The sequence below is a fragment of the Sarcophilus harrisii genome, chromosome 1, assembly GCF_902635505.1.
Source record: "Sarcophilus harrisii chromosome 1, mSarHar1.11, whole genome shotgun sequence".
NCBI lineage: Eukaryota > Metazoa > Chordata > Mammalia > Dasyuromorphia > Dasyuridae > Sarcophilus > Sarcophilus harrisii.
In genome coordinates, this window is record NC_045426.1 from 316,937,522 (window position 1) to 316,950,038 (window position 12,517).

General features: G+C 36.4%; 1 protein-coding gene across 1 annotated transcript in view; it reads right to left on the minus strand.

Moving 5' to 3' along the window:
• The window catches only part of DNAI1 (dynein axonemal intermediate chain 1), a 251,702-nt gene that overhangs the window by 202,783 nt on the left and 36,402 nt on the right, over positions 1 to 12,517 (minus strand). Inside the window, exon 2 of the mRNA XM_003761769.4 lies at positions 8,049 to 8,087. Coding sequence (XP_003761817.1) covers positions 8,049 to 8,087 — 39 coding nt within the window. The remainder of the gene's footprint in view (positions 1 to 8,048; positions 8,088 to 12,517) is intronic.

Genomic DNA, 12,517 nt, shown 5'->3' on the forward strand with positions numbered 1-12,517 from the left:
CATGTAAGACCAAAGTGCAAGAAACAATTTAATCATGAAGGAATCAGTCAGCCAAGATTATCTGGCTATTATAATTTGCTTCAGAAACATCAGTCAAAACAAACAAACAAAAAAAGTATAAGTGTAAACGGGGAAATAAACTTCTAGTAGGCCAGAATATAAAAGTCTCCAAAAGTTGGGTTAACAGTAATTGGACAAAAGTTAAAGTTTTTCAGGCCCAGTTAGGGAGGAGTCCCTCTCACCTATTAATGGAGAAAGCAGGGGAAATGTTCTCAGGTCCAGAAACCAGCAGTCTAAGTCAAGGTATTCCATGACAATTATTAAGCTGGAGGAAGAAGCACTTGTCTTAGTGTCTAGCCTACCATACTCACAATTAAACAGTTGAAGGAACAGATTCTGGGGAACTTAAATATAGCTTCAGAAACCAAATACAGAGCAATATAAACTGAACCGAACTGAATATAAAGAAAAAAAAAAAAAACAAGTGGAAAGTAGGCAGAATAAAGGAAGGACTTAAGAAAATTGAAGGCCTGGTGCCTTATAAATTAGTGCTTATGACCAAGATTAAATCAAAAAATATTTTATTTATCATTGTGTCCTGTTTATCTTTTCTCTTCCAATCAGAAAGCCTTAAGTAGACAGTAAGTTCCAGAAGAACAGAGACTTTCTTTTGCCTTTGATTATATCCCTAGGACTTGGCACAATCCCTGGCATATAACTGGTACTTAATAAATGTTTACTGAACTGAAGTCCTGCTTCAGACCCATATCGGCTGAATGACCACAGAAAAAGTCATTTAACCTTTCAGTGCCTCAGGAAATGCTTCAAGAAGACTAGTTGCTAAGTTGTATCCATGTTTCCACACTATAATGGAACCATAAGTACTTATAAATCACTTTTTGTAACATCTAAGAGGATGGCATTTTAGAAGAAGAGGGGATAAGGAAAGGAAAAAAGATGTATCCTTGGATTTAGACTAAATGGCCTCTTATGTCCTTTCCAGATCTATAATCTTTTCATGTGTTTATATGGGAATGGAAAAAGAGAGGAAGTAAAAATACATAGAACCCAATAGTTCATACAAATAAATTATGTTTTGGTTTGATTATGTAAAAATAGGCCTAGCATCATGAACTTGGGTGATGTCATGGTTATTGATTGTCCTTTTGTAGGTTCAAACCAAGAGCTTTACTCTATCGTTTCTATTTCTATCCTACAAGAAGAATCAGCATGGCCATTAGCTCATTTGAGGATCAGGAACTCACAAAAAACTCTTTTTCTTCACAAGAACTGAACAATGATTAGATCTAGCAGCAAGAGATGAGTAATGCTTTCTCCTTTTTTCCCCCCTCCTGAAAGATTCAGGGATGAGGGACGGCAAGGACACATCTGGAGACAGAGTTATTAGAAGAATCGGAATTAGTAAATAAAAGTTTAAATAGGTCTTATTCACTTTAAGTGAGAAAACCATAAAATAAATCCAGCATTGAGTAAGGCACTATTGTTATTGTTTGTACTTCATACTTGAAGAGGACTAATGATATGACAATATTGGTGTCAAAGTATATTGTGTTCAGCTATGGATTTTTAATCCTTTACAAGCTCAAAAGGCTCTACCACAGATTGTGTACAAAGAGCCCGTTGGAACATTTGGCAGAGATGTTTCTAGATTTATACATTTCATATTTCCGTTGTCCAACAAAACTAAACAACAAAAATTGAAGTGCTGTTAGAAAACAGTTAATTATCGAGAAATGAACCATCAGTTTCTGTCTAGGTATGATACTTCTTTAAGGCATACTTCCAAGCCTATTTCTCTTAAGGTAAAATATAAATATAAGTAACATCTAATAAATGATTGAAAAGGGGGACTAACCACAAAGCGCATATGTACCTAATCAGTACCTCTGTTCTTGTAGTGGTAAGGACCCAAATTATAGGCATAAAAAAGAAAAGGGTATAGTTTGCAGATTCAACTTTTCTCAATTATACTAAATGTTACAAAGCTCCATCTTTTCAATCATCTGCTGCCTTAATTCAGGTTGGCTTAAAGGGATTTAAGATTGTTATTTTCATGATATAATTTGGTTGAGAAATCCCACAGAGTTAGGATACATTAGAAAGAAAAATACTAACCTGGTTACAAAGTGTTTTCCTCAAAACAACCGTGGGACATAATGTATTATGTTCCCATTTCACAGAGGAAGTTGAAGAAAAAAATTGGTTCAGTGACTTTCCTGATTGCATAGCTTTGGAGCTGGGGCTCAAGTCAGGTTCTTCTGACTTTTTGATCTTGAAGTGTACCATGACAGAAGGTAAATGGGGAAGGGAAAGAGGGAATTTTAGACCTAGTTTCTAATGGAGAAAGCATGTCAGCATTACTTAACACAGAGGGAAAAGTAATCAGGGGCAAGTATTACTGCCCCATGGTGAAAACCAGAACCAAAATATGGAGAGAAAGAAGGTATACAGAATATGTATATGTATGTATGTACACACACACACACACACACACACATATGGAACTATGCAAGAATGATGATGCCAAAATAAAAGATTAGGTCAGCTTCCCTGATGGGAAAACTTACCCTGGATTCTATCTATGACACAGAACACTCTCCAGGAGCTCCAAATGCTACATTTTTCTCTTTTTGGATTTTTCACCATGGCACACAAGAAATGTAAGTATCTGGTTTTTAACAAATCTGTTTTCAAGTCTCTCTGGAAAGTTTTTATTCTTCCCAGTTGGCAAGTCATAAAAAGTCAAAATTATTTACAGAGTTTGGTTCCTTTTATGATGAATAGCTCTAGTCCAGACTATACATACAGCCTAAGGGTATAGACCCTGGATTGGCTGAGACTAGAGGTATCTTAACATAAGATGGAAGAAGGGAGGGGGGGGAGAACAACAGGGGGCCAGAGAAAGAGAGGGCCTCTGGGCAGGAATTGTGAATACGACTAAGAAAAAAAGAAGAAAAACAAAAGCAGAGTTTGTGGAACTTGGACTAGGCTAGAGAACCAAAGGAAAAAGGTAGCTCAAAGAAGATCCAAGGAGAGTCTATAACTAACAGAAGTGTCTATTAGTTATGGAAAGAATTTAGAGGGTACAACAGAAAAGGCAGTTTTATGTTCTCATATTGGCTGCTAAAAATAAGCTGTGATATACTCACAAACACCCCCCAATTTGTGGACAAGAGAAAACTTAGGAAATATGTTAGTTGCATTCAAATATCAGAAGTGTTACCATATGGAAGAGAGACTAAAATTATTCTGTGTTGCCCTAAAGGTCAGAACTAGGAAGAATGGGTACAAGTTATAGGAAAGCAAATTTTGTACCAATATAAAGTAGAACTTTCTTAAAATTAGGAAAGTTGGTTGTGTGGTGAAGAAACTTCTCCATCTCTAGATGGAGTATTCAAGTAGAAGCCAAATGTTGACTTTGGAGTCAGAGGTTTTGGGTTCAGATGCTAACTAAAAGTTGTATAATTTTTGGCAAATCCTTGAACTATTCTGGCTCTAGATTTCTTCATGCAACCACACCCAAACCTCACCATTTCCAGACTATTCTGCCTCAACAAGGTATACACTAAAAACCTGAACAGTAGCACAGGAAGCCAGCCTGGGCTTGTGATTGGTGAGTTTTCTTGCCTGGAACCAGGCCTTCACTTCTAATTTCTATTTCCAAAATATGCTACAATATAAATATATAGCTGGCAGATTGTAAGCTTAACTCAGTTTTCTCCAATCTGAAAAATGATGGAGTTGGACAACTCCATCTAACGTCCCTGTCTAACTCTGAATCTATCCTATGATGATTCTTAAATTAGATAAGAAGTTGAATTTCAGTTTCAATTGATCAATGATGGACAGAAGCAGCTACACCCAAAGGGGCAAAAAAAACACTGGGAAATGAATGTAAACTGTTTGCATTTTTATTTTTCTTCCCGGGTTATTTCTACCTTCTGAATCCAATTCTTCCTGTACAACAAGAAAACTGTTTGGATCTGCACACATACATTGTATCTAGGATACACTAGGACATATTCAACATATGTAGATGACTGCTTGCCATCTAGGGGAGGGGGTGGAGGGTGGGAGGGAAAAATCCGAACAGAAGTGAGTGCAAGGGATAATGTTGTAAAAAAAAAAAAAAAAAATTACCCTGGCATGGATTCTGTCAATAAAAAGTTACTATAATGAAAAAAAAAAGTTGAATTTAAGCAATGTAAATGTAAAAAGAAATCATTAATCTTAAATTCATTTTGAATAGTCTTTTTTTTAAGTTTTAACTTTTTGAGAGTCAGAATAGTATACTGTAAACATTATTGGATTTAGAATTTGGAAAATCTGTATTCAAATCTTGCCTCCAACATTTATAATATGATCAGAGACAAATGAATTAATATTTCTAAGCTTCACTTTCTTTTATCTATAAAATGGGGATCACTGAGTTGTGGTAGAGATTAAATCAGATAACAGATTTGTTTCCAAAATATGTTTTAAACCTTAAATTTCTGCAAGTGCTTTGAAAGGTGATGAGTTTCCAGTTATTATCAGCTCTAAGACTCTTTAAGTCATAACAAAATAAACATTGAACTCTACATAACAGGCTGCAGTGGGGGGTGAAGAGAATGTTAGCAAAGATTACATGGTGTTTTAAATTTGCAAAACATTCTACTTTATCGAATTTGAATCTCACAACAATCTGGTAGAGTAAGCATTGTAGGATTTTAGGTGGTAGAGGAATAATGAAGGAAGATATATTTTGTCCTGACCAAAAATTTCATTGGTGTAGAGAACTAGAGAGGAAATTCTTCATCTGACTGGCAACTGTTCTGCAACTTAGACTTAAGGAAGTTATCTGGTACTTATGATGAAAAATGCTATCCCTTCCCAGATAAAGAACTGATGGAGAATGAATATAGATCAAAGCACTTTTTACTCTATTTTTCTTAGGGTTTGGGTCTTGTTTTATTTTGTGGTGGGGTTTTTTTTTTGGTCTATGTTTTCTTGTTCAACATGACTGATAGGGAATATGTTTTGCATGACTACACATATGTAGCCTATATCAAATTGCTAGCCTTCTCAATGGGGGGGGCAGGGGTTGAGGAGAGGAGAGAATTTGGAACTCAAAAGTTTAAAAACAAATGTTAAAAATGGGTTTTACACTTATATGGGGGGGAAATAAAGTACTAAATCATTACTGAAAAAAAAAATTACCTGAAGCATCAAGATATTAAGATCTAGTAAGGTTACATGGCTAGTAAGCAATGGTGATTTTAATCCAATAGGCTATGATTAGCCTATTAATCGTTAGGTTATTAATTAACCTAATCATTAGAGGTAGGACATGGAATAGGAATGAGGCTAAACTGTAGGAATGAGGTAAAGTTGGAACGACACCTTGATCCCTTGGATGCTAGCAACATAAGAGGCTAGTAGCAATTGTGGGGAGATTTCTCTTTGATACTATTGCTCAATTTGCTCTTCTTCTCTCAAAGGTCTCTTTTCTTTTGTGTTGACTAAATGTTCTTTTCCAGTATAAGCCCATCTCTAATACATCCACACCCCATCACCATACCACCTCTCTAAGCCAGGCCTTCACAATCCTACATCTGCACTATAGTGATGGTACCACCAGTGGTCTCCCTTCCTCTAGTCATTTTTACTTTTCAGTTATCCTACAAAATGCTGCCAGGTTCCCCCCCCCCAAAAAAAAAACCCACAGCTCTTCTCCAGTCCTCAAAACTTTTAGTGACATTACTGTTTACAAAATAAAGTCCCTAAATTTCAGACATGCATTCAAAAGCCTCCATGATTTGGTTCCAACCCACTTCATCCAATTTCCCCACCACTTTCATACATGTCCCATGTGCCCTGTATGATCTAGAAAAGTTACCCTTACACAAAAGCTGGTATTTTGTTAACACTACATTTGCATATTTGGGAAATAATCTTCCAAAAATCCTATGTATCCCTGAAGGCCTTGGTGAAATATTACAACTTCGTCACCTTGCCTGACTGCAATTCTCTCTTCTCCTTATTTCTTAGTTTATAATTTTTACAAGATTAATCATCTACTTTACTGAACAATAAAATATACATATATCTTTGCTGATATCTTATATATGTATATCTTATTTCCCTTACTAGATCATACACTCCTTGAAGTATTATACTATTTTACTCATTTTTTAACCTTCCCACAGCACCTAGCGCTGTACCTTATGCCTAGTAGACAACAAAGTTTTGTGGAATGAATGCACTTATTTACCTTTTTAAATAGATCTTAACTGTCACTTTCAGGAAAACTGATAAAATGCAAGCCATTTGTTGACCTTTAATTCCCCTAGAGAGTCAAGTCATTGCCAAATGTCAACACTTCTAAGTTACCTAAATTTTAATTTTTAAAAGGCTAATAAAATTATGAATTTTATATTAATCTATGAAAACCCCCAAATTATAGGAAACCCAAAGGATCACAGAAAGATTCATGGTGAACATAAAGAAGCTGCAGAATATTACCATTTCTTGTATGTGATTTACATTATAATAATGACAAGAAAAGCTATCATCTGGAAAAGATGCTGTTAGAATAGGACTTAGGCCAATCATATAAAGGAAGGGAACAGGCCAAGTCCTACACCTCTTCTCATGGAGTATTATAACAAAAACAACAACACAACTAAATAACTTAAATGAAGACTATATAGTATATTAAGTAAATTCTCTTTGGAGATACAAGAAAATATCATAGTGGACTCTTAAATGTACTATTGGAATAAGTTTCCAAACCAATGAGATCATGGACCAGTGAAGTATAATGATATCCTTAGTCTTGTATTTTTAGTTCAGATTTGTGAGTTCATTGGGGTAGAGAATTCTCTAGTAAGAAAATTCTCTCCACTGTCGATGATCAATACCTATTCTGCAACTTCTAGTCTTGGAGCCACCTGGGTCACCAAGAGGCTGTAACCAACACTGGGTCACAAAACCTATATCAGAGGCGGAATTTGAACCTGTCTCCCTGACTTTGAGGTATGATCTCTATCTATTGCATCATGCTGCTCTTCATAGACTTTCTTTTTTTTCCCCCTGAGGCAACTAGGGTTAAGTGACTTGCCCAGGGTCACCCACTAGGAAGTGTTAAGTATACACTTAAGTACACACTGAGGTCAAATTTGAACTCAGGTCCTCCTGACTTCAGGGCTGGTGCTCTCTCCACTGCACCACCTAGCTGGCCCTCAGATTTTTATAGTGGTGACAATCCCTCTTAGTACCTGATTCTCTAGTGCAAGTAGATGATTACATCAGGAGCACTTAAACAGGCAGTTTTTGTGCATGTTTCCTTCCTCATTATTTTCTAGGCCGCTGGTCAGCAACCCCTTAATGCTGGGAGGTGCCCCTCATTGCGGGGCTCATCAGTGTGGATGAAAGATACCTTTGTTTCTTTATATTCCATCGGTGAGCTCAATGGCAGTGTATATTGAAACTACAAGGAGAAGCATCCCTATGCTCTGGGACTCAGGCCCTCTTTCATTTGTGGTGACAATGACATCTTTAAGCAGCTAGAGTCCTTGCCTTAAGGATTCAAGAGCACTAAGAACTTCTCCTATATTCACTGGCATAGCCATGTCAGGCTCTGAAGATTTTAATAGTCTAGTTTGCTCTCACGGTGTCCAGTAACCTCTAGGGAGGTGGAGCCTATTTCATTATTCATTCATTCAATAGCCCCTAGACCAAAATTTCTTCTATTGATCTAATAAGAGCCCCATCATTCTAGTAGGTATATGCAATGGTTTACTTTGTATTGAGAAAATCAGATCATGCACACCAGTTTATTTTTTCAAATTCATAATTTAACTTAAATGTACTTTAATTTTAACTTCCATTTTTAGCTTCTAATTTGCCCATTTATTTCCCTTCTTAATGAAAAACTGAGAATTCTTTCTCAATAAATTACAGTACAAATAGTAATATACTTTCCCTTTCCCAATTGGAAATTTTTTTAAACCTTACAAAAATTCTGCCAAAAAGCCATTACTTACTCTTTTCCTGGTTGTCCTGGTAGTTGGTTGTGTGCCACTCTAAAGAAAGAACAGAAACAGAAAATGAGTTGACCTAAGCATGGTAATGTTGAAAATGATATTATTATGCTTGGGCCCTGAGGCTTTTTAGACAAAGCACATACCACTTTTTAAAAATCACATAAAACAATTCCCTAAGAGATTACACATGCTTTTGACTTCAGCCAAAGAGGGTGCTTTATTTGAAGGCCATCTGTTCCAGGTTTGCCCAATTGACACAGGGAGACCAACCAGGAAGATTAGTGTCAGGTGTTTTGCATTTCCAACTTAATTCAATTCAACAAAGATGTGTTAAGCCACTAGTATGTGTTCAACTCTGGGACAGAGGAGGAGCAAATGTGGATTTTGACAAGGTCTCTCCTCTCAAGGAGATTATAATCTTGTTGAAGTGATAAAACTTTATTCGCATAAAAATCCATAATTTGCAAATGGAAAAAGGATCAATGAGAGAAGCAAAAATGAGCTGAAAGATAGCAGAATTTGGGTTGGTAGAGAGGAAGGCAGTAGGTAACCCAAGGAGAAAGAACAGCATTGCCAGAAGCTTAAAGACACATATAAAGATGACATGTTCTGGGGACAATGCAGGAGTCCTGTCCGACTTTAGTAGAAAGGTATCTCCAGGTAATATTGAGGAGGGGTAATAATATTTTAGATTTAGAGCTGGACAGGACTTGAGAGGTACTGTAAAGCTGTCAAATCCATGGCTAAGAACAGCCCAAATGAGATAAAAATGTAATTGGGAAATATTTAACAAAACAAAATACAACAAAGCACAGTCAATATGTGGTTCATGGGGATTCTTATATATGAATTAGGATTGGAGTTTGACACCACTGGTCTAGTCCAGTCTCTTTATTTTAGACCTGAGACAACCAAGAGGAGTTAGGAGTCTTTGCCCAACTTTGCACAAGTAGTAAGTGGCAGAGGCAAGGTTCAAATTCAGGGCCTCTATATTCTGTGGTCTTTATGTGGTACAACTGCAGTGGAAAGAGGAAAGATAAGTCTTATCTACATAGGTCTTTTTTTTTTAATTGAAAATGATGAGTTACAGGAAATTTGACAAGAAGGAAAAATTCACTTAAAAAAAAATGTTAGCCATTGGAACACCTGGTCTTCCCTACCTAATGTGCCTGATGTATTGATATGAGTGAGCTCCTCAAACAATTCTGGATGGTATGGCTTATAATTTGGAAGTTTTTAACAGCAAAATTAAGTCATTTACATTGGTAAGTGAAAAGCATTGTTATAAAAAAAACTATTAAGTATAATTTTTCCACAATTCTTTTTGTCTATTTTGAGGCCTGAGATATTAGTCACCATTAGTTCATAATTGCAGGCAGAAATCTAGATTTCCAGCATAATCCAGTAAATTTATCACATTTGGCTAAAAGACCTACCACTTTATAGTGGTATAGATGAAAGGTTGACTATAATATAATAGGATTTTGCACTGCCTATAATCAGTGTGCAGCAGAAACAATGAATCATTTGGTTAGTCCAGTGAAAAGAGGAATACCTTGTAGTAGGTTAGAATAAGACAGAATATTAAATGGGACATCAGAAGGAGCTAAGTTTAATCACAGCTAATTGGGTGACTTTGGGAAACTTATTTCATTTGAGGGAACTAAATAAATTCTAAGCTTCCTTCCAGGTCTCTAACATTCTATAATTCTGTAAAATTCAGCATTATTTGTGTATTAATTATCAATTTTGTGCTTTTGTTGACCCGAGTCTGTTTTTGCCCCATCTTTTTTCATGGTCTCAGGCTATCTATCACCTACCTTAGATGGACAATAGGGGAAGTAACATTAATCTAAGTAAGAAGAAACATAATGTGTGTGAGGAGGGTGAATCTACAAAGACATCACATAGTATACTCCAAAGTCAAATATACATGCTATCTGACTTAGAAACAGCAGAATGTAGTAGGCTAGAAGTCAGAAGACTTGGATTCTACTGCTGGTTTCACCATTAATTCTTTAGGGGACTTTGAGAGAATGACTTCATCTCCCAGAATGTGAAGATCACTATGTATAAAATAAAGGGATATAGTTTTCTGCCCTTGATTATGTAAACGCTGATACTCCAGTGCATCTGTGCTCTAATCCATTTGAGCCCCCCTTCCCAAGGATCACAAGAGAGGCATGCCTGCCCATCCTGTACAACTGTTCATATTGTTTCACATGTTCTTGGTTTCCTCAGAACCAAATATGCAAAGACCCTTCATTAGAAAGGCCAAAGTGCACCCCGGGCTATCAGCAGTCATCTTTACTTTTGTCTTGTCAATAGATTTCAATGGCTCTGCAGGAAAAAGTGAGGCTGATAACTCTGAGCAACTCTGCCTCACTAAAATCCAATTTATGCACAAGTCATGATGTCATTGGTCTTCTTCAAGGAAGAATAGAACAAAACATATATGTGGGCTGTCTATTGATTATTACTTGCTTTAACTAAGTGAACAACTAATCTTTTTTCCCATAAATTTCTTTGATAGCATGCTTTACACTGCTTCTCCTTTCATTTGTTCATTCGACAAGTATTTATTAAACTCCTACCATGTATCTAGCATAGTCCTAAGCTCTGGGGACACAAAAGACAAAAATGAATCAGGCCCCCATCCTTTACATTCCTTTATGGGGGAAACCACATAAGTAAAGAAAAGTAAACAGAAAACATATACCATGTAATATCTAAGGGAAGACACTAGCAATTGGAGAAAATCAGGAGAGGCTTTCAGCAGAAGTGACACTTGAACCAAGGTTGAAGGAAATTCGGGTTTCTAGAAGGTGAAGTTAAGGAATGAGTGCATTTCAGGAATTTGGGTCATCTGTTTCAACAGTGATGAGATGGGAGGTGGAATGTGACAGTTGGGGAACAGCAAATAAATTTACCTAGAACAAAGAGTATATAAAGAAGAACAATATGTTCTTCTTTGACCCTGTGATGGTAGTCTGAAGGCAGACTGTGAAGCACTTTGAATGTCCCAAAGAATAGTTTGTATTTTACCCTAAAGAAACTATCAGATCTGGGCTTTAGAAAGATCAGTTTGGCAACTGCACGTAGGCTGGATTGGAGAGAGAAATAGATGAGAAGCAGGGAGACCAATTAGGAATCTATTATAGATTCCTATATAGAGGTTTTGCTTGTATTTGTATTCCCAGTGCTTACAACAATGGCTGGCACACAGTAAGCATTTAACACATGCTTGTTCACTTATCTTGACATGGAATGAAGAGAAGAGAATGGAGGTGAGAGATAATTACTATTGTTCATTTGTTTCATTCATGTCAGGTTCTTCATGACTTCATTTGGGGTTTTCTTGAAGTGATTTGCCATTTCCTTCTCCAGCTCATTTTACAAATGAGAAAACTGAGGCAAACAGAATCAAGTTTCTTGCCCAGGGTCATCCAGCTAATAAGTATCTGAGATATAAGATATTCTTATCCACTCCTAAAAAATCTCTCTCCTTAACTGCCAATGAATTAGAACCAGAATAAATGGTAAGGGTAAGAAGACAAGGTCAGCATTCTTCAGTCACCCATCCCACATTCCTAGCTTTATTACATATAACCAGGAGAAGCACTGGTAAATGTTTAACAACTGCTCTCAAAAAAATTGTATGTGACATACTTTTAATTTTTAGCTATGTTAACATTTTCTTACTTTCTAATATGGATGGTCAATAAAACAAACAAAAAAAGCAAACCCCTGTTTATAGTATCTGTCAATTTCTGAGGTGTAAATGCAGACAGCAAAAATTTGATATTTAGCCTATACAAGTCTGCTCCATCATACCACTGTATATCATTCAGTAAATTGTGATATAGTAGCCAAGACATAGCCAGTTGTGGGATATTTCAGAAATCTAATTATTCCCTTCAATTAACCTTGATCCCCTTGATATGTGTGAAGATTATTCTCATAAAAATGTTATATGGATAAGAAAGTAGGCATTTCAAATTAAGACAACTCTAAGATACCACTACACACCTGTCAGATTGGCTAAGATGACAGGAAAAAATAATGATGATTGTTGGAGGGGATGTGGGAAAACTGGGACATTGATTCATTGTTGGTGGAGTTGTGAACGAATCCAACCATTTTGGAGAGTAGTTTGGAACTATGCTCAAAAAGTTATCAAACTGTGCATACCCTTTGATCCAGCAGTTACTACTGGGATTATATCCCAAAGAGATTATAAAGAAGGGAAAGGGACCTGTATGTGCACGAATGTTTGTGGCAGCCCTTTTTGTAGTGGCTAGAAACTGGAAACTGAATGGATGTCCATCAGTTGGAGAATGGCTGAATAAATTGTGGTATATGAAAATTATGGAATATTACTGTTCTGTAAGAAATGACCAACAGGATGATTTCAGAAAGGCCTGGAGAGACTTACACGAACTGATGCTGAGTGAAATGAGCAGGACCAG